Below are 24,819 nucleotides of genomic sequence, written 5' to 3'. Positions count from 1 at the left end.
TCTCCCTCTCTGTCACTCCAATGGAATCGTGCCAGAGCGAGATAACCCATCGAAAAAATTAGAGCAAAGAGAGATGAGCAAGGCGAAAAACGCCAAAGAAACGAGATACGAAAAAAGAGGAAAAACACGAAATCAACATAAAAAGCGCCGGCAAACCAGTTCGGGTTAGACTCCGCCCCCGCCGCTCGCTGATTGGCTAAGCAGCCGCTTTGCCCGGAGACTTCATCTTGTTCTTTTTCGCCTTCCTATATTATTTTTCCCAGAGGCTCCGACTGCGGTTTTATCACCCCCCTCCAGGCCAACTTCCCTTTTTCGGCGTCGACGTTATTTGCGGAGCTTTACCAAATTTCGGGGCTCAAAATCTTTTGCTGCTCTTAGCATTTTAGACGAACCCCCCAGCACACACTCGCACCTCCTTTTATGTGCCACACAGATACACATCTATGTGGCTTGTTATTTCAGCTTCCAAATAGAATAACTTAATTAATTCCCCAGCACAAGTCAAGTTAATAACCCAACTACAAAGTAGAAATTGAGCCAGGGTTCCGTTAAAGGGATTTCTACGTTTTTATGGGAGTATTAACTTGAAAAGGCAACATGATAAGCAATATTTGTCTCTGAAATTCATAGAAATAAGTAAAACCTATATTATATTGACCACTGTTTCGAATATAAACTATTTGTTACTTTAACCAAAACCAGTGTGTTTTCCAACACATTTCTAAGGACTTTGGCTCCGCTGAAGCACACACTTTGAATTTCCGGTTCGTCGACATCTTTTTGGCCACCGAACGCGTTGCGAAATTGTCCGCCTGCCAAAAATAAATTCATGTGTCTGGCTGGCCGCCCATACTTCGAACGTAAATTATATTTACTTTTAGCCAACTCATCATTGACTCCCATTCCCCGAGCCCCAACTTCCGGTTCGTCTATATGTGGAGCTGAAAAATATTTAAATAAGACCAACACATGCTGAGAGAGAGTTTTTTGAGGTGGGGAAGGACCAGGAGGTCTGCTCGCGGAACGCGGAAAATCAATAATTCTATTAAAGCTACAGTTTCCGCGCTTGAACTTTTCATTTTTTGGTTCCTGCTCCGGCACTGAGAAAAGGACTATTGAAAATCATGCAATATTTTCTCCATATAGCATAGCATACTCATACTTCGATGTCCTAGTTCCATGTCTATAAAACATTTTTATTCAATGTTATTAACACGGTTTAAAAAGGAACTTAGATGAGATTATGGTTCCTTTAGAAGTTAGTATTAATGTTAGAAATATAGTTTACGTATTCATATTGTTCCCAATTATGCCAATGATAAATTACTCCCAAGCCGAATACATCATTTTCAACGTTGGATGCGAGCAGTGCAGGGCATACACCGTGGCGCTATAACGACTGGGGAAGTGGCTCAAGTTGGCGGGTGGAACTGGTCGGTGGACGCGACGGTGGGCGGTCAGTGGGCCATTTAGCTCCGGCCATGCCCTGTTACCGCTATTACGGAATGTGGCAGCCATCAGCCGCGCTAAGAGCCCTCTTTGCCGTCATTGCCCCATCAACATCATCGCACTCATCATCCCGGACACGGCGGACACTGCGGCACGGACACGGATGCCGTAACGGTCCACGTCGGAGTGGGGCAGCTACCCGTCATCATCATCATCGCCATAATCATCAGCGGCCGGCAGGGAACAGCCCCAGTCCCGAACAAAACCTCCTTCGGTGTCATTGTCGGCGTAACGACAAAAGGACATTCATTAAGTTTTTGATTTCTGATTTTATTGTTGATTAAACGCATCACAGCCCCTTTTTTCAGCGCCCGGAGACTGGGTAATGCCGAGAAGGATACAGAGCGCTGGTGTCGTTGGCATTGTCCTGTTTTCTATCTCCCAGCCCTCGGCTCTGAGCACTGAGCACTTCCGGCGAGAGCGTCAACTTGACATTTCCGCTCTGCTTGGGCGTCCTGATTTTTTGGGTGGTCCTGGCAGCAGCCTGGCTTATCAACCCACTCGAGCACTCAAGGATACACTCGACAGCCAGGACATCGGCCCCTTGCGGAACTTATGTACAGAAGTATTTACAGAAGCAGGCGTTCTGCCTGCCGACTGCTGGCCAACCAATTCGAGTTGGCCCGATTAGGGAAGCTTCGGTATTATCCTGCCGCCAGGATGTGTGTGCCAGTGGAGTGCTGCCATTCGCCTGGCTCAAGTATCGACGTGCCAGGCGGTGGGAGTGGGGTGGAGCAGGAATATCCACGGCTGGCGGTGCCATTGGAGCTCAGCAACATTCTGCGGAAGTGCGCCTGCGCCAGTTTAGGGTTTTCCTTTATTTTTTCCCCCAATTTATATACCAAGGCGGATACGTACATACATATATGAGCTCCTTACATAGGCGATTATGTACTTGACGCGCTATTTACTTGCCTGAACCGCAAAATGGGATCTCGAGCGGAAATAGCGCTGCGAAAAATCGAGGAACAGGATTACGAGGTACAACGTTGAACTTGGAGAGCGCTTGAAATAGATTGCTAAAAATAGTTAACATCCTTAATAGTCAACTTTTCTTTAAAAGTGCAAATATCAGCCATACTTATATTCATGTTTTGTTATCTCAATAATATTTCTAGACTTATTCCGTTGAGTTCTGTAACCAAGTTACATGACATTTCTATTATTTTCTTTCGATAGTAATATAGAGGACATTTTTGAGATAATGTTTCTCTGCCAGGTTTTCTTGAGAAGTACACAGCAATTCCCCGAATTTACCAACTGTTCGATTAAGATGTAATCATTTTTGAATCATTTTCTTTATCATCCCGACTCTGACCGACATTTTCAAAGGGCTAACCTTGCTCGGGGAAGGCACGTCAATTAGTTGAAGAAGTTGAAAGGCATGAGACATAGACATTAGCCAAACAATGTACGAGCTTTGTTGGACCAGTCGCACCTTATGATTAAATGGAATAACCACATTTACCACTTGAGGTAATTGAAAGCGGAGGGGGTGGTGGGTGCTGGGTGCTTATGGGCGATGGGTGGTAGTTATGGGTGGTGTTGCACACACCCAAACCCCAGTGACACTGGTAAGCGTGTTGCGATCGGCAAAACTTCCACTTGAAAGCCTTAATTGATTTAACTGATACCGAGATACCGGAGAAAAAAGTCTCAAGTCAATAGATAAATTCGATGACTTTGTATCTGTATCAGTGTTTGTATCTGTAGCTGGGGAATCGGATGTGGCAGTGATTGCGGTTACCGTTTGGCCGGCATCATCAAAAGCTCCCACCGAACAAGATATCGATTTGTAAATTTCGCCCGGCGATAAGGAGCTCGACTTTGGTGGCTTGACAATGAAACCGGCAGATCGGAGACCAAAATGGAGTCGCCACAGTGTCCACAAGCAAGCAGATTGTTTTCCCCGCTTTGTGGATGCCGCCTAACAATGTTTGACGAGTGTGTGTTTGCTTATCGATCGATAGATCGATAGGCAATTGCTATCGGCCTTGTTTGCCTGTTGTCTTTGATGCTTGACATTGTGGCCCGGCTCGCCCGCTCAAATCCCTAATTAAAAAGATACTTAGATACTCGACAGGCCGCTTATCGCCCTTGCAAATATTGACCTCTCGCCTTAGCCAAAAGTCGAGAGTCGCCTGTTGGCCAAACAATCGCATCTGCATCCGCATCTGCCAGACTACCTGACTGCCTAGCCAGTCATTCGGGTTCCTCTTCCCGCTTTCCACGTGCCCGTCTCCAAGGGCAACACTTGACTCTGTTTGCCCTGCCATCGAGGTCTCGGTCTCGTCTGCTAGTCCGCAAAAAAGGGCAGCCTGCCACACCCACCTCCAGCCACCTTTCTGCTTTGCGCGATTTGCTCATTTCAGTAATGGTTTATTTTTAAATGGTCTACAAAATTAATGCAAGTAAGCATGTGGAGTGCCGGCGAATATACTCTGATCTATGGAACTCTAGAAGGGGAGGCTTGAACGAGTTTTACAATAAATATTATATGGATATGCTTGCACTTTAATTTGAAAAATAATATTCATCATTCAGCTAGATATGGAGCACTTATATAATATATTTTGAAACCATGAAAAGTTCGCTCTAAATGTAAAAACTGAGTTAATTATCGGCTCACGAAGAGGTAACATTATTTAACCATATTAATATTAGAACCACTCTGAACCCATTTTAAGTTGTTCCAAAAACTGCATCTGCATCCCATTTGAGGCTTTCATGGAGAGTTTACCGCAATTTTCTAGTTCCACAAATTTCATCAATGGTCCAGCAGGAAATGTGGTTAAACTCTAGAGCGCACTGAACTCAATTTCAGAACATTTCAAACATTTTCCGCTAAAAGCAGCTCATTTCGGGTGCGGGGGCCAGTGGAGCCGGCTGACCAAAGGATAGTTTGATGTGACCACATAATTAAATTAATTGCACAGCAGGCAACTGGGGGCTGGAAAACCCAAAGAGCCAAATCATTTGTGGGTGGGGCGCTGAAGGCCGGGCGCAACATTTTGTGTGGGCGGCGGCTGGGGTCGGTAAATATTGGTTAAAAACTGAGAGCCGGCTCGTGTTCGTGGCCTAAACAAACAGCGGACTCTGCTGAATCGAATTGAATCGAATCGAGGTAGAAAATCGAAAATCAAACAAAACAAATCACTCGCTTTGATCGCTCGAAATTCGAATTCAGTTGGAGTACTCCACTTTTCAGGGGGCTTATCTCGAATGGGAAATCTTTTAAAGCGGGTAAGGTCGATCGAGTACGCTTCTAAACACCTACTACATCATATACGAACGCCTGTTTTATACCCAGTCGAGATCGATAAGTTCATTTGGTTTTGCGATTTGATTAATATTGACTTAAGAACGATTCTGTTTGCTTAGCTATTGTGTTCAACTGTTACCCGTTGATTAATTTGAGGCGATAAAGCTTAATTGGATTTCGCTTAGATAACTCGACCGATAGACAGATAGATCGCCTCGAGTGCTGTTCAAAATCGCGGCTAATCAGTGTCGCCGCAGTAAACAGTATTCTTGAAGGGAAAAAGGTTGAAGTTGCTAAGCAGTTCGGTTAGCCATTGGAAAGCCGGGCATTCTACGCAATTCGTTGCTATCTCCGGCAAACAGAGGACGAGCTCCTTGCCGCTACCGCAACCTTAAGTCTAACACTCTAACTAATATGCCCACTTAGGTGAAATAAATTTCTACTTATGCGCAACATTTCATCGAATGAGAATCCTTCCATGGCGAAGGGTGACACGCCATGCAATATATACTTATACTCGTACTTATGCTCACAATCCTCCTAAAAGGCAATAAAGTTTATCATGCAATTAAGAACGAATTACGCTGCTAATAGAATAATTAATGCAATTTCCCACAACATTAGGCACGAGCACAGACACACGGACTCAGTCGCAGGCGGAGCAAAAAGGCCGAAGGATCCAAGGAGCACAGCAGCACACAGCGAAATCAAGATGAGAAGCTCTCTATCGGACTCGCCATCCATCCCGTCCTCGGAAACCACCCCATCCCCGCCAGAACCCACTCCATCGCCACCACTCGATTCAGTGACAACTGTCGACGTGGACCGGCAGTGTATTCTTGGCACTGCGAACCCCCGGGAACTAAGCCGTTCCAAATGGGGTTTATGTGCGTGATCTGTGGGCTCACCAACAGGATGTGGGATGGGGCCTTGAATTGGTGAAAGGATACTGCCAATTGCTTGGCCACCATGCATGTGTCCACTGTACCCTGGATGTAGTAATTAACGATCTTTGGCAGTGGAAGATAACAAAGACTTAATGGGCGTACATGATTTGCTCAATAGCGTTGAAGCTCTAAGATCAATATCTAAATAATTTATTATATATGATGTATGAGGCATTGTACTGTATTTACTAGAAAGTTGAGTGCTCAGCCACAAGGCTGTCACCTCTGTGCTCGTGTGTGCTGTTTCAAAAGCAATCCTTACTATTTTTATTCCTGGCCGAAACCGCAGGCAAAACGCAGCCACGGGTGAGCCCTCCTCTATCAGAGTGGTGTTCCTGCAGCTTTCCAATCCCAGTTCTCTGCTCCCAATTCCTTTCCCATTCCTGCTCCTTTGCCGACTGGCAGACTGGCAAAGTGTTTTGTGGCTGTTGCTGTGTCGCACTAATGAAAATGTCAAGTAAATTCCTGCTTTCGGACGGAAACTGCTGCCGCATCTACTCTACTGCTCCGATATCGAGACAACTATCTCTGGGATGGCTTTTTATGGGTAAGTGGTGATGGGTGGTCTGGATGGAAAATGCATTTTCGTGCCGGCTTCCAGTGGGCTTCCGTTTCGTGTCTCGCGCGTTGATGGCAATTGTGTTTGGCTTTGCTGGGCCCCTTCCAATGGCATTATAAACTCAATGAAATGTGATGAGGCAGAATCAGAAGCAGAAACAGTAGCTGAAATAATTTGCGCTGCCAACCCATTTCAGTGGCTCCCTTTTTTCAGCAGTTTTCAGTTTTCCGAGTTGAGGCTTGCTTCAATTTATCTACGGTGGAAATTGCATGTCAACCGGAAAGTAGTTGTCAAGATTTCTAAGTCCTTATTTCTTTCAGAGTCTGCCGAGAGCTAATAGCTGGAGCTGGGCGAAGGTGTCCTGGCAACGCATCCTTCGAGTATTCTTAAGCAGTTTGGGTAAGGTAAAGGAAACTGCTTCCGCTCCCGGTAAAACCCATGTTCTTCTGCTGCTGCGAGCAACGTGCAAATTTAGTTTTACATTTTATATTCGAAACCGAATGCTCACAGTGGGCTGCAAAATGTAAATATCTAAAAGTTTGCCCACAACTTTGACAATTCAGTCGGCGTTCCACGGTAAAGAAGCTTTCAGACGTCTTAAAATTTTAAATGCAAATACTCAATGAAAGACACAAAACTACGAGCATACATGGGGGTATTACCCAAAGATTTATTTTGTGGTCTCCCCTAAAACCCGGCCCTTCGTTTCCTATGCACTGTTTTTCCACAACCTTTTTGATTGCTAATTAAGTGCGCTGCCTGAAAGTATGCAACAAAAGAAAACTATACGATGAAAGGGCTGGGTTGGTACAGGACTCGCTTTATGGGGCTTAAATGGGTTGGGGATTGAAAAGACTTCTTAGCGCTGTCAACTTGATTGTGCCCGCTTTCATTAGGCCCCATCCCAGTTTCTGGAAGCTCTTCTTACGCCTTTCTTATACAATTACGCCTAAATCCCTTCTACACGCCGAGCATATTTCACGCTACTTTGCGAAGCACTTCGCTTTCGTGGCGCAGAAATTTATGAAAATTTGATTAATCTTATCAAGATGCTCTGAGGCAAGTCGCTCAATCAAAGGGTTGCTGATGGAAAAATGAATTATCAAGCATTTTTGCCCTGCCTTGCTGGCTGCCTTTGAGCTAATTGAGTTACAGCCAAGTTGTGAGCAGAGATGTTCTATTCACTATCGAAATACATACACTTTATTGTCCATTCGACATAGTGGGCAAGGGGCGAGGGGCAAGTAGCCATCCCCAAAGTCACAAAGTCAGCTTACAATCGTTGGGCAATTATGGGGGTTTTTCGCCCTTAAACATATTCATAAGGTAATTTGCCTGGACACTGGGTAAAGTTCTTGATAAGAACCAATTGATTCGAATGCGTATTAGTATATATTTTTTATTTGACCGGGCATCGACTTATTTTGTATTTGTCCAGGGGCCACATCCTTTCAACCTAAGCTGCTTGTATCAATAAAAATTCGATTATACACACACATGCAATTCGCTAGCCGGACCCTTGCGACGATTTATCATTGTGTTGACTTTATCGGCCAGGGCACACATAAAAAATAAGAGAGAGAGAGGGAGTTGGGGTAAGTAAGTGCTCGACTTATAGTTGAGGACGAACACACACATGCACCACACACATCACGCATACGCCTAGTTGGACTGACAATATCAGCTTAGTCTGCCGGGACAGAACGCTTCTTTTATGGCAGCTTTTTCATATTTTTATAAATATTTTAAGCAGCATTCGGGATGAAATCTACAGCATTCAAGTAGCTTATCAGTTTCCCTCTTGCGAATAGCCCGTAAGCGTATCAAGTATCAAATGCCAAACAAGTCAACAAATTGTCAAAATCGTTGTTGTTCTCATAAGCAGATGACTGGGGGCTGAGGGCACCCAAAAAACTTGTCCGACTTTTGGCCAGTTAAGTAGTCGACTGGGTTTGTTTTTGTATTCTGCCAGCGTAATCGACTTCGATTTTGTGTGCCCCATTTGCCGGCTAAAGTTTTGCGGTGACTCCGTTGGCAGAACACTAGAAAAGCGGGAGACTTAATTGCTTATGTAATTGTTGGCATTAAGTGATTTCTTGTTTATTTCACAGCTGGTTGCATTTGATTTTAATTGAAATTAGATGGTGGCTAGCAAGGAAAAAGGAGTGAGTTTGCGTATTAAGTTAGCATGATTTGGCGGGCGGCAACTCACTTTTTCTTTCGATTTTCCCAAGAAATTTACATTTCATCAACCAAGTATTGGAAGCATTCACCTGCGAAACGCTAATTAAACAGAAAATAAGCTTAAGATGGCCTAGGTAAATACTAAGAAAAAAGCACTGCATGGAAATGGAAAAGAAAAGTTTCGAACATCAAAGAAAAACTTACGCAAAATTAAATAGGCAGATTAAAAAACAGAAGCAAATATAAAAAGAAGCGGCGAAGAATTAAAATGCATTTGTCAATGGAAAAAAGTTGGTAATTAAACAAACACAAAACGGAATTTTCAATAACTTCGGAAAAGCAGAAATAAAATACGATTTCTTCTTGTGAAAAAAGGACACCGATAATCGCGTCTTTCATATATTTTTTTCGCCCCGTGATTTCTTTAATGAAACAAAGCTCTCTAAGGGATGGGAATGAATCCCAAGTTGCGTAAAATCCCGTCATTAAATGTATACTGTTTCTGGAACCAATGTCCAATGGCCGTAGATTCAAGCAGAACCGCGCCAGTTTGCCTCTAATCCAATAAGTCCGTGCAACTGACACAGCGGCATTTCCATTTCCAATTTTTAACCCTTTTTTCTCGGGGTATTACACATCGAAAAGGAAACGCATCGCTGGTCCTGGCCAAGAAACACTCGTTATCCTGGCCCAGGACAATAATAAAATCACAGGACAGCGAGCAAGTCGCGGCGCACTTAATTAGAAAACGTTTAATGCCCCCCGTGATATCCTTGTGGCATTCGGCTCCCTCAACCGGAAGCCATTTCGGGATTCTGTCCAAGAGGAGAGTTGGCATTGGTATGCGAAAGCTGCTGCATGTCCTTGTTAGTGGAGCGAAGAGAATTCCAAGGGACAATCTAATTTTCCAACTAATTTAGTTAGAGTGCTCAATAGTTGAATTATGTATTTGGCGCAGTCCATTGATTAGAAATAAAGTTTTGACAGGACCTCGAGGGGCAATTACGATAAGTTGCAATCATATTTTTAATGAAATTAAAAATAAACTTCTAAAAGTTCCGTTCATGCGAACAGAAGAAAGACACTTTCTGCACAAATGAATACAATTAAAAAGTTAAATGCAAATTGAACTTTTCTAACGGCAAGAATACCTTAATACATTCAATCGGGCAGAAACTCGCCCTTATCATCCTTAAAAAAAACCGAATCTGATGAAATCTGGGAATCGGAACAGAACAAGCGTGTCAAACCGCAAAAAAACCAGCGCATGAATATATTAACGATATGAAATGCGGGAAAGATGCTGGTAGGGGGATTCAGATACAGATACAGATACATTAAGTGGCAACAATACCCAGCGCAGGGAAAATTAAAAGGGTCACTTTACAAGGACTTAGAGTACAAAAAAGCATCCGAGGAGGCAAAAACAACACAAAGAGAAATGAGATGAAAAGTATGGAAAATAAATTCATATTTGAGACCAGCGAGGGTTGGGGGTGGGTGAAACAGGATGTTTGTCGATGATAAAGAGACTTTGCTTGTCTTTCGGTTTGCTCATTGGACACAGAATCTGGAAAGGTTTTTCCTGGCTTGGGGTGGCTCGGAAAATATTTACAAACATAATCGCTGAAAAATTAAGTTTCTGAAATTGCTTTTTTTCTGCTTATTACAGCATATTGCCTGAAATTTATCAATGGCGGCGAGCTTACATCCAAGATATCTTTGTGGCTTATTTTAAGAAAACGTTTGAGACAAAAACGGCATGAAACACAATTAAAACCGAACACAAAACGTGATCGAAAGAGGTCAAAACCCAGAGCAAGATTAAGCTGTGAGCTTAGCATACTTAAGTGGTCACGGTTCTGGGCTCAAAAAAAAACATCGTAGAAAAGAAAATACCGTGCCCGGTTAAGCCCAGTATCCCGAAAAAGGAGAGAAAAGGACTCTAATTGCGTAAACGCAGGCGGAAAAAACGGGAATTAAAATCGGAAAAACGACACACACAATAAGAAAAGGAAAAGTGGAAAGGGCGTGGTGGCCAGGCAGCGGTTTGTTTTCCATTCCTAAGCTCATTTTCCAGAGCGGCTTTCGCCGAAGTGGCATAAGATGCATCAACAACGGGCCAAAAGGAATCAAAATATAAAAAGCAAAGGAATTAAAAATGTGAATGGTTGAGGAGACGGAAAACAATGGCACCGGGGAACACTAAAAATGCTGGCCAGCTTTAGGACCTTAATCCTTTTGGCAGCCGGGAGCTCCAGCTCATTATGCACGCCCAGTGGCCGGGTCGCTTTTAATGACCCAAATCCGGCAGAGTTACTCGGCTGCCCCAAAAGCGGACGGGACAGCTTGAGCTTCCATTTTTTGATTAATTATGTGCCGAGAGTGAATGAGTTTGCAGCGCCTGGGTAATTCAGGTAATCTGTGCATTGTCTATTTTGACATTTGCCGAGGGGTTTCCATTTCTTTCATTTTTCCAAAATGCTAGCTCAAGGTGTGCGCCTCACCCTTCGGTTTATGGTAAATTTATCAAATGCGTAATGAGCGCACGTGAGCTGCATGCCATATGCCAATTTTCACCCACGACTCCAAATATTCTTTTCTTTTTTTGGGGGTTTTTCGACCACTATTTGGCGAGAGGGGTTTTGGCGATGGGCGAGGGGAGAAGCGGGAGCAGCCTTCGGTCTGTTAATTACAACTTAAATTGACAGCAAAAATTGGACTGGAAAATTGTGGGTTTTCCATGCGGTCGGCATATTAAGCGCTTTCCCCGGCACGAGTAGACAAATGAAGACTTAAGACCTACTTAAGGCCAAGAGCACTGGGCCGTACTCCATTCAAAACTCCTAAGCTGCCGGGAAAGCATTCCGTAACAAAAGCGACGCATAAAAATCCAAGCAAAAAACAACAAATTAGCTAAGAAGACAGGGGAAGGCTGGGTGGGGTGGCTGCGTGGATGGAGGGGGAAGCATTTAACCCTAATTTGACACACACGCAACCTTGACGAACGGCAAAGGAGGCGTTAAGGGGTGTGGATGCTACAGGGGGTGCGGCGTCAGGAGGCAAGTCACAAATAAATACATTTACGCTTATCAAGGGTTACAAGGAACACACTAAAAAGAGTTGGCAATGTTCTCGCTTGAAATATTCCATACCCTGTAATGCTCAGTGAAAATAAAACTAAATTAAGGAGGACAGTATTTTTTAAGTTTGACGATCAAAAAAGGGATTTTGGCTTTACAGAACTAGTTTAAAAAAACTATGATTTAGCCCAACACCATAAATAAAATGTTAGTGTATGGTTATTTGTTCATTTTTCAGTTTTATTTTATACATTCAATACAAGCAGGGATATTACTGCCCTTTACAAGCTCAAGGATAATTCAATCGCAAGTGAAACGTATGTTAACTGCCGTTAAACGCGACTGCAAGGAAGACAACAATATCAATAAACACACACTCACACATGCGTCGAAAGGGTGATCACATGGAAGGACGGGGGGTGATGGGGTGGCGAGGATGAGGCGACAGCGGAAACGGAAATCACAACAAAGTGCTGACATGTGCCGCGGTTGGTGGGTGGGAAGGGGGTGTATTTGGGCCTATGCGGTTGCCCACACACACAGACACACAAGCACACACACACGGCCGTGTGGGTGTCAAGTTCCTTTTCACGCGCAAATTGAGTGCTTAAGCGGTTTAGTTGGCACGTCGCTCTCTGCCACTTCCCCTCCGCCCCCCGCTTTGCCACCGGAAGCGGAAACTCCGCATGGGAATGTATTCGAATTCGCATTCGCTGTGTTTGCCGTGGCGTCGGTAAGCCGTCTCAGCATTCATCTTTCAGTAGACTTGAGACTGGGGATTCCAGCACTGAGTTGGAGGCGCCCACTTTCCATATCCTGGCGATAAGCAAGTTTCGCATTGGCGTTTATAATTCATGACGATTCACTTGGAGAACAAAAAATTATTATTTATTGTCAACGCGAGCGGCCTCATCTTCCGTTTGTTTATGTGCGTCCCAGTGATAAGAAAGGGGCGGGGAAAATTGCGAAAACTCAAAGGCAAGAGGCCGCGGGCGGGGGCGGGGCAGTACACATTTGCATACGTTTTGGCCGGAAATAAAATCGCAAACCGAACGCGTGCCGACGGCATAAAGAAAGCAGCTCGAACTCGGCCATATATATAGCATACTTACGGGCGGGCCGCAGCAACAAAGATAAAGATGCTTCATTGTGCGGTCTGTAATATCTGCCTCCTTTTCTCGCGCATTGGCTCATTTGTTGTTATTTATGCTGAGCCCTTGTGGTATATGGAAATCCCCCATAAGAGCCGCGGTCACATTTGCTCCTGTTTTCCGCCTTCCTTGCTCCGTTTTGCATACACACGCAGCTAGAAGTAGAGCGGAAGGCAGCTGGTGCTGGGAAAATGGAAAATAATAATAAAAAATAATAATAAACATGCTTGGGCTGGCGTTTTATTGCCGCTCAATTGATATCATGAAATTATGCCTTTGATTTTTATTGCCCTCGCGAAACATATGATGTTCCCTTTAAGGATATGTATAGTACATGTATGTTTTTCCGGAAGTCATGTCTTGGGATTATTTTTAAGCCACCATTGCTTCCCACATATGTGGTCGCTGTAATTGCACTTTCAGTTCAATTTAATGATGTTGGGCAAAACATTGGCATAGTGCAGCTTATAGCTTATTGCTTATCGTTTACGATCTAAAAAATAAGTGGGAGCTTTCTCGGAAATCCGATACCCCCCCACCCTGAACATCTTCATATCTTGGGGGATGGATTGATGCCGCTGGCAACCGCAGTCCCCAGATATCTATATATAGTATAATACCACAAATTGGCAACTGTTTAGCTGGAGCTGTCGATTTGCTTCCTCAAAAGCATTTTGCTGTGTTTTAGTTGATTCCTTGGCTGTTTAAAATTCCGGCCAATATTTATATTTAAAATGGGTAGCTGAAATTTATGCAAAAATGTAATTTTTTCTGTCGCTCTATTGACTTTTCTTCTCACTACGCAGCGCCGAAAATGATCTGAATATGAAACGTATGCCCTTTGTAAATGCCCATAATTGCCCAACGGTTTCACTTTCATTCACTGTCATTCAGACGCCGATTCGAATGTGAGTACGAGTGGCCAATTTAGAAGAGTGAATATTTTGCTTTGACGGTAGCTACACAAAAAGAACTCGGATACACATGGATGTCAACTATTTTGATGGTGAATTGATGTCAGTGACACAGTCAAAATGCGAAGCTCAAGAACCCCAATCCGAACCCGAATCCAAATCCGAGTCCAAGTCGGAGCTGAAGCCAAGCTTTCTGAGTGGGGAAATCTTCCTAAGATGAGCGAGCATTTCGCGGAGCAACCACAACACGCTGCGTTTAGATTAGTTTAGTTTAGTTCGTTTACGGTCTTGTCCGAATTGAGATCGTCTTGCAGCCAGCGTCTTGGGAAAATCGAGAGGCGCGATCGAAACAAAACAAATCAAATTAATAGTGCCTACTAGTAAGTTATGCAAGGGCAAATAAATTACAAAAATTAGCCCGAACTGTGTGTGAAAACAGCGAATAAAGTTCAAGGGGCGAAGTTGTGGACAAAGTTGCTATTCAAATACTTATCAAGAACAGCGCAATCAAGATAAAGTTCAAGTGATAAGCTGCGCATAAATTTAAATATGCTAAGTGAATTGTGGCGACACATAAGCTCCACACACACACACACTCACACTCGCTTGGGGGTATACATTAAATAATAGAGCACAAGTTGGGGGATCGCGACAGATTCGGCGGGGGTGTGAAGAAAATCCCATTCGGGACTGACTGACTGACAATAAAAAACGAATTCGCTCACCAGCTCTCTGACTAAACTAATTTGGCGCGCTCGTCAGAAGATAGCAATAGTAACTGAACTAAGTACATCCCATTGATCCCGTCCTTAATCCGCAACAAAAACAATGAGCATGCAGATCTAGTGTTTAACTAGTGGGGGGTGGTGTATGTATACAGCTCGCAGTTCCTCGAAACTCTCAGGCAATGACTCTGCTGAGATTTACGTGCTCATCAATGTGCAAACCCACCGAATCACTGGCGCTCTAAGATAAGTGCCATCCGCTGCACATCTTCCGTCTGGAGCCGCCTTATCACACACTTTAGCTGTCTATTTTATAATTTTAATAGCCGAACTCAGGCCAACGCAAAGAAATTGTAAATTTTGCAGGCGTCAACAGAAGCAGCATGAGCGGACCTCAACGTGCCTCGCGAACCGACCAAGATTAGCTTAATGGCCCGAGGAGAGTGATAAGCCGGGAGCGAGATAATATTTTGATAAAATATTTGCCACAAACTGTCGGAACGTCGTTATTTTGGGCCAAATCTTTCGAGAGTCTGCCGGGATCCGGCTGTCCGTCGATACAGTTAAGATCAGCGGCTGCAGAGCCACATCATGCCACTCGATCCGCTTCCATCCATGTGCCAGGTTGTCTTTTAGATCTCCGGATACCACCACGAAGCCAGCTAATTGCCCGCGAAAGATCTGGCGAAAATTAAGAAATACAATCTAAGAGACTCTGCTACCGAACTTGTGTGTGTGTGTGTGCGTGTGTATGTGTGAGTTCGGTACCCAAAACCGGAAGAAACCAATGTGCCAAGTGAGATCGCAATACGAGTCGATCCGCAACTAGTATGGTGCAGAGCGAGAATCCCAGTGGCCTGGGAGCCGAGAGGCAGGACTCGGAGCACGAAAGGCGGGAGTCCCGGGATGATTCCGACGTCGAGTCCAGACTTCTGAACAATGGAAAGATCTACGACAAAGAAAAGGAGGCGGGCATCAATCTGGACGGTGAAGAGCCCGCACCAAAGACAGGGAAATCGAAGAAGAAGAAACAGAAATCCGAGCAGGATCGTCTCATGACCGCGGAAATTAACAAGCTGTTGGCGGAATCCCCGCTGGAGAAGAATGTTACCTGCGGCTTCTGGATATTCAAGGGAACGTTTTACCAAAGGTAAGTAGGCTCCAGTGTTAAGTTCCATTCAAGCTCTAGGAGTGACTATTACAAACAACATTATCCTTGATTCATTTGTAACCCTGTAGATTTGCCAATCAAACTGCTTACGTTTTACTTTACGGAATCGTGGGCTGCATCTTTTCAATGACATATGCCTACTTTAACGGCACGATCACTACAATAGAGAAGCGCTTTAAGATACCCTCGAAGAATACAGGCATTATCTCGGTGGGAAACGATATAAGTCAGACCTTGGTGTCGGCGGTTTTGGCCTACTATGCGGGAAAGGGCCATCGGCCAAGATGGATTGGTTTCGGTAACTTATATTAAAAGATACATACGAGACTCGGAAGTGAGATAAATGGTCGCTTTATTACTCTGCAGGTCTCCTTACCATCGTCTTTTTCTGCATTCTGACCACCGCACCGCACTTTCTCTACGGTCCCGGCGAGGATGCACTTGCTCTGACCTCGGAGTTCGGCGGGATGCCCGATGAAAATGCCACAATGGAGGCCATTGAGGAGCAGCGATCCAAGACCCTCTGCCGCTTGAATGGAGGAGGAGCGGAGTGCGAGGTCGGCGAAGGAAACTTTGCCCCCCAACTCCTGCTCTTCGTGGCACAGTTCATATCTGGAATTGGAGGATCGCTATACTACACGCTGGGAGTGTCCTACATGGACGATAATACCAAAAAGTCCAAGACTCCGGCTCTGTTGAGTGAGTAGCGCTAAACCAGTATTAACCAACCGGAATAGGAACTTTCAAACAATGATAGAACAGGCGGCTAATCCCCTATATCTAAACAGTTTTAGCCTTTAAGTGTTTACTATGATAACTTAAAGTTTTCCTAATCATCCGGGAAGTGCCGAATCATGAAGGCTGACTCAGGTTCTTATGCATTGTGAGGTATAATAAAATGTATCGAGGGAATATTCAAAAACGATGCATTGTTTGATACTTATATACCTCCTCCCTTAAAAATTATTATCACTTAGGCTTTTTTACTTCAATAGAGGTCTATGTTTAACATCAGATAATAGTATAATCTGTTTACAGACTTTGAAAAAATATTTTATTAGCGCCAGACAAACTAATGATGTATTTTTAACCTCAAAGATACGCTTATCTCAAAGAAGATGGCCATAATTCAATCACACATGAAAACGACTTCAGTAGAAGCTTTGAAAATTGCAATATTCTTTGCATATATTTTAAGGTCTTTCGTACTTCCTGCGCATGTTGGGTCCTGCCATTGGATACGCCCTGGCATCCTTCTGCCTGCGCCTGTACATCGCACCACAGATGCATCCGGTGATCAACAACAAGGATCCCCGCTGGCTGGGCGCCTGGTGGTTGGGCTGGCTGGTGATGGGCGGCCTGCTCTCCTTCTCCGGGGTCTTCCTCTCCATGTTTCCCAAAGAATTGCCCAGAGCAGTGGCCCGCCGGAAGGTGGAAGAGAATCGACGCCGCGAAAAGGAGCGACTGTCGGTGAAGACTACGGAGAAGGAACGCCTCACTGCGGAACTGGATCAGAAGACTACTGCGGAAGCGAAGGCCTCCTTCCAGGACATGCTGAAAACCTTCCGCCGCCTGATCACCAACAAGACCTACATGTGCAATACACTCTCGAGCATTTTCTACCTAGTGGGCTATACGCCGTACTGGATATTCACGCCCAAGTACATCGAGGTTCAGTATCGCCAGTCGGCGGCCACTTCATCCATGGTCACCGGCACAGTGGCCCTGGCCTTCTCCGCCGTGGGAGTGCTGCTCTCCGGTTTTATCATCTCCCGCTATAAGCCGAGGGCTCGCTATATGGCCGCTTGGAACGTGATCGTTGGCTTCCTCACTGTAGCCGGAATCCTGGCCTACGCCTTCATCGGCTGTCCGGGAAATGAGAGTTCCGTTATCGTCAATATTCACGACAGCTCCTTGGCTGGCAACATCACCACCTGCAATTCGGCCTGCTCCTGCGACTACGTCCGCTATTCCCCGGTCTGCGGGGAGAACAACATGACCTACATCTCCGCCTGCCACGCCGGGTGCAAAAAGTTGCTCGTCAACTCCGAAGGAAAAAAGGTAAGTAATTACTTTGCTTAGCAAATTTTAGAAAAATTGAGCAGGCAATTTCTTTGGCAGATCTTCTACGATTGCTCCTGCATTCCTAGCGATGAAACTGGTAATTCCACGAGCCAATTTAAGCGCCTAACCAGCTTTGATTTGAGTAACGATGAGCTTAGCCAGAACATCTCGGTTCATAGCCAGTTGGAGGCTCTAGCGAATGGACAGGCGATGCCCGGGGCATGTCCCGTAAATTGTTGGACACAATTCGTGGCCTTCTTGGCCGTGATGTGTTGCCTGAAGTTCGTGGGAGCAAGCGGCAGAGCCTCCAACTTCCTGGTCTCCGTGCGCTGTGTGCCGGAAAAGGACAAGACGGCGGCCATGGGATTCGGAATGACACTGTGCTCGATGCTGGCCTTCATTCCTAGTCCTATATTCTTCGGCTGGGTGTTCGACAGGGTCTGTTTGGTGTGGGGCAAGACCTGCACGAACAAGGGAAACTGCTGGCTCTACGATCCGCTTTCCATGAGGTGAGCTTTAATATATATTGCTTAAATATTTATATATAAAACTTCTTTCTTTAGGTACACTCTTAACTTCACCGCAGCTGTCTTTATAGCCATTGGTGCCATTTTCGATCTGGGGGTCTGGTACTACGCCAAGGATCTGAAAATCTTCGACGAGGACGTCAAGGAGGTGGAGATGAAGATCGTCCAGCACGAGGAGGAGGCCAACAACGAGAAGAATACAGAGATTTAGTCCTAAGTTATTACTAAGTGCTGTGTGAGTGAGAGTCGTGGTGCCTTGATTTGTCAATATCCATGTGTGATTTCCAACGTAGAGTCCAGTACCATAATAAACGGTATTGCAACAGTAGAGCTCTGTGTACTCATATGGTAATTGCTGACAATTAACGACCAGATCCCGATTAGTAAGATAAAGCTCAGACGGACTTAGCTATAAACATGAAGGCCGCCATCCGCTATCTAGAAGCTTATTTTGTTTACCCCCAGAGGCAAGTTGATTGTATGCAGCTTGCGGCTGAGTTTGGGATTCAGTCTTTGGCAGTAGCTCGACTGTGGACGACCAACATGGCCAGTGAAGAGATCGAAGCCTCCAGGTTTTTGAAGGATAAAGAAGCCGCCATAAATGTATCTGATGATGAGAAGAGGCTGAATTCATCGGATACCACATGTGGTTTCTCAATTTTCAGGGGGCCCGCCTTACAAAGGTATATCATTCAGCGCTCTTTTCAGTTTTTTGTAATACCACCTAGATCTTTAGATTTGCGACTGCTCACATGTTCGTGATTGTGTACGGGATAGCTAGTTGCTTTCTGGCCATGTCCTTTACCTATTTCACTGGAACCATCACGACGATGGAGAAGCGCTTTAATATACCCACCAAGATATCGGGTCTCATTACGGTGGGCAATGATATAAGCACTGTCTTCACGTCCGCCTTTCTGAGTTACTACGCTAGTCGAGGACATCGTCCTCGCTGGGTTGCATTGGGTAACACACCTGAACTCGCCTAATCTACTTCAGATAGCCAATCCCTTGCACTGTTTTAGGCCTCATCATTATAGCCATTTTCTGCCTGCTCATGTTGACCCCTCACTTTTTCTACGGACCCGGCGAAGAAGCTCTGCGACTGACAGAAGAGTACGGAATGTCCGAATCCTTCGATGCTTCTCTAAATATCACCGAAAATAACGACTCACTGTGCCATGAAAAAAACTCGAATTGTGTAGAAGGAGCTGGGGACTACACGCCCATAGTGCTGTTCTTCATTGCCCAGATAATAGGTGGAATCGGGTGTTCCCTCTTTTATGCGCCAGGTCTCTCCTACATGGATGATAACTCGGCGAGTTCCAAGACACCAGCTATGCTAAGTATGGGATGGGTACGGGGATCTTTATTTCATTCTCACTTCCATTGTATATTTTAAAGGCTGGAGCTCCTTTCTGCGTATGCTGGGTCCTGCTATGGGCTTCTCCATGGTATCCTTGTGCCTCCGGCTGTATATCGATCCCTTCAAGAAGCCTCTGATTACCACAAACGATCCGCGCTGGATGGGCGCTTGGTGGATAGGTTGGATTCTCCTCGCATTCATCCTGACTATCTCAGCAGTGTTCGTGGGCATGTTCCCAAAAGAAATGCCAAGGGCCAAGGCGAGACGCTTGAAAGCAGATGGCGAGGAGGATATTCCGCTGGCGGAGCGCTCCTTTCAGGACATGCTGGACTCGCTGAAGCGACTGACCTCGAACAAGGTGTATGTCTATAACATGCTGGCCTCGATTCTGTACTTCTTTGGCTACATGCCGTACTGGATATTCACCCCGAAATACATTGAGATCCAGTACAGGCAATCGGCATCAACTTCAACATTGGCCACAGGAACCTGGGCGTTGGGATTCTCGGCCGCAGGAATTTTGATCTCTGGATATGTGATCTCCAAGTATAAACCAAGTGCCCGGGCAATGGCGGCCTGGAACTTCGTGGTGGATTACTTGACAGTAGCCGGAATGCTGTGTTATGTACTGGTGGGCTGCGACGAGAGTGATCGGGCCAATTCCCTGTCCATCGTGCCCACCGATGACAGCTGCAGTGCCTCATGTGACTGCGAGTATGTGTACTACGCTCCGGTTTGCAGTCCGGAAAATATTACCTTCATATCTGCCTGCCACGCGGGATGCACCGATAAGGCCATAAATGAGCTGGGAAAGACTATATACACAGGTTGTCGTTGCATGGGCAACCTTTCAAGCATAATCTCACTGTCCAATGTGACGTCTCTGGCATCCCAGTCCCAGATCGCCATGGATGGAGCCTGTCCGGTGGACTGCGGCAAACAGTTTCTTATTTTCCTGGCCGTCATGTGCTTCCTAAAGTTCGTGGGCGCCACCGGGAGATCGAGTAATCTGCTATTAGCCCTGAGATGTGTTCCCTCGAGGGACAAGACCTTCTCCTTGGGCTTTAGCAGTATGGTGTACGCCGTGCTGACCTTTATTCCTAGTCCGATTGTGTTTGGTTGGATGCTAGACAGCTATTGCCTTGTATGGGGAAAGACCTGCAGCTCCAAGGGTAACTGCTGGATATACGACACGAAGTCTCTGAGGTGAGTGGATCCCTAATGATGAATGCAAAACAAGTTCAAGCCTTCTTTCCTTCAGATACACCATGAACCTCGTGTGCGCCTCTCTGATTTTCCTCGGCAGCTTCTGGAATATTGGGGTCTGGTATCATGCGAAGGACATGAAAGTCTTCGATGAAGACGAAGAAACGGTGCAGGCCAAGCAGATTGAAGAAATGGAGCTGAAGGAAAAGCCAACTGATGTTGTTACTAAAAAGAAATAAAAGCTTTCATAAAAATGTATTTTTCTTTTTATCTATGTACATATGTACGTGGTACGTGGCCCACAGGTGGTGAAAAGTTTGAGCGAGAATTTCGAACGTTTCCGAAATAGATACGAGAGAGTGATAAGGAATCCCGTCAATTAAAAGTTCTTAAAGTTTATTTTCCATGTGTGGTATATAAATGTCGCTCGTCTGATCCCCACTGTCTAATCTGACAGACTTGATAAGATCTAAGGCTGTTTACCCATGCGATGCAGTTGGGTATATTGTTGAGCGATTTGATTAAGAGCGAGTCAGTGTGTTCGAGTTGTTCGGAGGTAAAAGTTGAGACATGACAGAGGAGCGAGGAAAGGAAGACTTGGAGAAGAGTGAAACTTTGCCCTTTATTGAAAAGCCATTTGCAATATCGGATAAAGAAAGTAAATCTGCTACTGAGAATGAAACGGACGGAGAGGATGGCGGAAAAGACACTTACTGCGGTTTCTGGATATTCAAGGGCCCATCCATGCAAAGGTAAAATCTGAGGTACTCTACGACTACCTTTACGCTTAGGAATCACTCTCTCCAGATTTGCCACTGAGCAGATGTACGTTATTCTATATGGACTAGCTGGCTGTGTAATGACAATGACCTTTTCGTACTTTAATGGGACTATAACGACCTTGGAGAAGCGCTATAAGATACCAACAAAGGTATCCGGAATTATCTCAGTTGGTAACGATATCAGTACCATGCTAACGGCCGCCATCCTGGGTTATTATGCCGGCCATGGGCATCGACCTCGCTGGATGGGAATAGGTGAGTCGAGATCTGGGTCACGTGATTCCCAATGAATATAATAGTGTCCCATTTAGGATTGCTTACCATCGTGGCATTTTGCCTGCTTACAAGCTCCCTGCATTTCATTTATGGAGCTGGCGAAGATGCCCTCAAGCTAACCCGAGAATTCGGACAGGTTAACGAAACCATGGCCAAGCAGGAGCGTGATAAGAAGTTGTGCCAACCAAGTGGAGGAGGATGTGTGCAGGAGGAGGTTGGTCTGTGGGTGCCTCAAGTCTTTCTCTTTGCTGCTCAACTAATCTCGGGAGTGGGTCAGGCTCTGTTCTATACCCTTGGCATAGCCTACATGGACGACAATACCAGCAAGGCCAAGACACCTGCCATGCTGAGTAAGTGAAGCATTGTACAAGTATGAATTTCTTGAGGTATCCAAGCATTGTCACTTCACCAGGCATGTCTACCTTCCTGAGGATGCTGGGTCCAGCCATTGGTTACTCCCTAGCTGCTGTCTGCCTGCGCCTATACATTGAGCCCACCTTGGAGCCACTGATTGGGCAGGAGGATCCACGCTGGTTGGGCGCCTGGTGGCTGGGCTGGCTGGTTCTGGCTGCAATTACCTTGGTCTCCGCCATTCTGCTGTTTATGTTCCCCAAGCAGCTGCCCAGTGCCAGGAAGAGACGCCTTCAACAGAAACAGGATGAAAGGAAGCAGTCACTGCCACTGAATGAGCGATCCTTTGCCGACATGATGAAGACAGTCAAGAAACTCTCGAAAAACAAGGTGTATATCTACAACACAATGGCATCCATACTCTACTTCTTTGGCTACATGGTCTACTGGATATTCACGCCCAAGTACATCGAAACCCAGTATAGACAATCAGCGGCCATGGCAACCATGGCAACGGGAACAGTGGCTTTGGGATTCTCTGCCGCTGGAATCCTCATCTCGGGATACGTGATCTCCAAGTACAAGCCTAGTGCCAGGGCAATGGCTGCCTGGAACGCCATTGTGGACTTTGTGACGGTGGCCGGAATCCTGTGCTATGTGGCGATCGGATGTGAGGGTAGCGACAGGTTGAATACCCTGACCACCCTGTCCGCCGGGAACAGCTGCAGTGCCTCCTGTCACTGCGACTACGTGCACTATGCTCCCGTTTGCAGTGCGGACAACATCACCTTTATCTCCGCCTGTCATGCGGGATGTTCGGAAAGGACGAAAGATGCATTGGGAAGGACCCTTTACACAGGTTGCCAGTGCCTGGGCTCTTCAAGTTTGAACTCTGAACCAGAGGTGGGGGATTCTAGTCATTGGATATTCCTTTTAAATATATATGATTCCTTACTTTCAGTCCCAATTTGCTGTGGACGGAACCTGTCCAGTCGACTGCTTCAATGAGTTCCTTATCTTTCTGGGTGTAATGTGCTTCCTTAAACTCGTGGGCGCATCTAGTAAATCGACGAACCTGCTCCTCGCCCTGCGCTGCATGCCTCCAGATGAGAAGACCTTCGCCCTGGGATTGGGTTCCATGGCGGCTTCTCTGCTGGGCTTCATTCCCAGCCCGATTTTCTTCGGCTGGCTGATAGACAACTACTGTTTGGTGTGGGGCAAGACCTGCTCCAACAAGGGAAACTGTTGGCTCTATGACACAAAGTCAATGAGGTGCGTCATCTTATAGACTCTAATCTAAAAATTCTTAGTAATCCAATTTTCTTTTCAGATATGCTTTAAATCTTTCGGCGGCATTTTTCATATTTTTGGGCGGTTTCTTGAATATTGCAGTGTGGTATCACGCAAAGAATCTCAAAATTTTCGATGAAGAGGAGTCACCCAAAGACAGTATAAAAAACAAGGAGGTTGAAATGAAAACAATCGATTCAAACCCCGAGGAGAATTAATATGAAATTATTTGTTAAGCAAAATAAACGAGCTTAGAGTAAAGCTTCAATTTATCAGATTGTTCCATGTCATTCCCAAATTACTCCTTTTCCGGCTAAAAAAAATTTGTGGCCTTCAAAATGTCCGCTCCGGAGAACAGTTGTAGGCGGTTGATACAAAAAAATTGGGTTGACGGTCCATGCAGGAAGTGCTTCGAATCCACCTGCGGGCCATGCATCGACTACAAGGTATCAATGCCTGCAGCAGACGTGGCTGAGCCCCAGGCGGATGTTGTTAAGGCGGTCATTGAACCGGACGGACCTGCCCGTCAGGAGATCAACATCCGGGCGGAGTGCAGCAAGGGACGTCCGCTCCTCGAATCCGACAAGGACAAGCTGCGATGCTGCACCATGTGCGTGGCCCAGGAGCAGAACCTGCACCCTAATCTTTGCTCGGCGCAATGCCGACCACTCAAAACCTATTTGCACCTGAATGAGGTCTGTGGAAATTCAAGGATAAAAATTCCTTACTTAAATCCTTCTTCCCACAGTGGACCAAGCGACCCCTTCCCAAGCCTACATACAAACATTCTGTTATCCTGGATAATAACACCATAGTAGGTCGGTGCTTCCCGATGAAATTCCAGCTGAGACGCTTCAAAAGGAATTGCCTGGACTGCGGAAATGAACTCTACTACCGGTATCCCATCACAAACAACAGCGACCTGCTGCTGATCAAGAACTGCTGCGAAGTGGAGGTCTACCCCGCCAAGAAAGTGGAAAATATGAACAACGTGAGGGTGACCAAGATATCTGGAGTCAAGAAGTTCGCCAACAGCCTGCTGAAGGAGCACTCCGAGTGCCGGTTGTTCACCTTGGCCAGTCAACTTGAGAAGCAGAAACCACCACCTTTGGCGCTGGATGCTAGGATAAGTCGGATGAGCCGGAAGAGCCGGAAGAGCAGGAAGAGCAGCAGAAAGAGTTCTAAGTTCGGCAAGATGGGTAAAAAATAATAGCAAAAAAAACATCGAAGACTAACTAAGCACATCCTATCTGAATAACACCGAAATCAAGGAAGATAGGTTTGAATATAGCTCGTACACTCACTAAAAATTAATAAACTCGGCTCAAAAACCAATCGAAATACTGAAACTTGAGTGAAAGCTTCTCCTTAAAACACTCAATCCAAGCTTTTATATGAGCTTCTCCAAAGCTTTAAGCACAAGAACTCATTCACAAGCCCTCAGTCGAAAAG

The 24,819-nt window shown here is 45.5% G+C and overlaps 4 protein-coding genes across 5 annotated transcripts; all 4 read left to right on the top strand.

Annotated features, from left to right (window-relative positions):
• The first annotated feature begins 13,855 nt into the window (after window positions 1-13,855).
• Window positions 13,856-18,424, top strand: LOC6739488 (solute carrier organic anion transporter family member 74D). Of its 2 annotated transcripts, XM_039291601.2 has the most exons (7): window positions 13,856-13,989; window positions 14,701-15,484; window positions 15,574-15,803; window positions 15,872-16,204; window positions 16,704-17,566; window positions 17,627-18,078; window positions 18,133-18,424. In XM_039291601.2, the coding sequence occupies exons 2-7, from the start codon at window positions 15,165-15,167 to the stop codon at window positions 18,305-18,307; spliced, it is 2,373 nt and encodes a 790-aa protein (XP_039147535.1). In that variant the 5' UTR covers window positions 13,856-13,989; window positions 14,701-15,164; the 3' UTR covers window positions 18,308-18,424. The 2 variants fall into 2 exon arrangements, with proteins under 2 accessions (XP_039147535.1, XP_039147536.1); XM_039291602.1 differs by lacking the exon at window positions 13,856-13,989 and having other exon boundaries at window positions 14,683-15,484.
• A 165-nt stretch (window positions 18,425-18,589) lies between these two features.
• On the top strand, window positions 18,590-20,926 carry LOC6739489 (solute carrier organic anion transporter family member 74D). The gene is made up of 5 exons (XM_016172102.3): window positions 18,590-18,779; window positions 18,833-19,062; window positions 19,122-19,442; window positions 19,501-20,668; window positions 20,724-20,926. The coding sequence occupies exons 1-5, from the start codon at window positions 18,640-18,642 to the stop codon at window positions 20,905-20,907; spliced, it is 2,043 nt and encodes a 680-aa protein (XP_016029051.2). The 5' UTR covers window positions 18,590-18,639; the 3' UTR covers window positions 20,908-20,926.
• Window positions 20,927-21,130: 204 nt separating this feature from the next.
• Window positions 21,131-23,640, top strand: LOC27208767 (solute carrier organic anion transporter family member 74D). The gene is made up of 6 exons (XM_016184320.3): window positions 21,131-21,420; window positions 21,476-21,705; window positions 21,762-22,076; window positions 22,139-22,980; window positions 23,039-23,349; window positions 23,408-23,640. Exons 1-6 carry the CDS (start codon window positions 21,239-21,241, stop codon window positions 23,583-23,585), a joined length of 2,058 nt encoding a protein of 685 aa, XP_016029050.1. The 5' UTR covers window positions 21,131-21,238; the 3' UTR covers window positions 23,586-23,640.
• Window positions 23,624-24,702, top strand: LOC27207786. The gene is made up of 2 exons (XM_016183459.3): window positions 23,624-24,062; window positions 24,116-24,702. Exons 1-2 carry the CDS (start codon window positions 23,706-23,708, stop codon window positions 24,575-24,577), a joined length of 819 nt encoding a protein of 272 aa, XP_016029049.1. The 5' UTR covers window positions 23,624-23,705; the 3' UTR covers window positions 24,578-24,702.
• The last annotated feature ends 117 nt before the right edge of the window (window positions 24,703-24,819 follow it).

This window comes from Drosophila simulans, chromosome 2R, assembly GCF_016746395.2.
Source record: "Drosophila simulans strain w501 chromosome 2R, Prin_Dsim_3.1, whole genome shotgun sequence".
NCBI lineage: Eukaryota > Metazoa > Arthropoda > Insecta > Diptera > Drosophilidae > Drosophila > Drosophila simulans.
The sequence above is the reverse complement of the archived record's forward strand: the minus strand, read 5'-3'. Positions and strand labels throughout refer to the sequence as shown.

Coding starts and splice junctions, on each gene's coding strand:
- LOC27208767 (XM_016184320.3), top strand. CDS start 21,239: ATGACAGAGGAGCGAGGAAAGGAAGACTTGGAGAAGAGTGAAACTTTG. Junction 21,706..21,761: donor ACCTCGCTGGATGGGAATAG/GTGAGTCGAGAT, acceptor TGTCCCATTTAG/GATTGCTTACCATCGTGGCA. Junction 23,350..23,407: donor TATGACACAAAGTCAATGAG/GTGCGTCATCTT, acceptor TTTTCTTTTCAG/ATATGCTTTAAATCTTTCGG.
- LOC6739488 (XM_039291601.2), top strand. CDS start 15,165: ATGGTGCAGAGCGAGAATCCCAGTGGCCTGGGAGCCGAGAGGCAGGAC. Junction 16,205..16,703: donor CAAGACTCCGGCTCTGTTGA/GTGAGTAGCGCT, acceptor ATATATTTTAAG/GTCTTTCGTACTTCCTGCGC. Junction 17,567..17,626: donor TCAACTCCGAAGGAAAAAAG/GTAAGTAATTAC, acceptor TTTCTTTGGCAG/ATCTTCTACGATTGCTCCTG.
- LOC6739489 (XM_016172102.3), top strand. CDS start 18,640: ATGGCCAGTGAAGAGATCGAAGCCTCCAGGTTTTTGAAGGATAAAGAA. Junction 18,780..18,832: donor AGGGGGCCCGCCTTACAAAG/GTATATCATTCA, acceptor CTAGATCTTTAG/ATTTGCGACTGCTCACATGT. Junction 20,669..20,723: donor TACGACACGAAGTCTCTGAG/GTGAGTGGATCC, acceptor TCTTTCCTTCAG/ATACACCATGAACCTCGTGT.
- LOC27207786 (XM_016183459.3), top strand. CDS start 23,706: ATGTCCGCTCCGGAGAACAGTTGTAGGCGGTTGATACAAAAAAATTGG. Junction 24,063..24,115: donor CCTATTTGCACCTGAATGAG/GTCTGTGGAAAT, acceptor TTCTTCCCACAG/TGGACCAAGCGACCCCTTCC.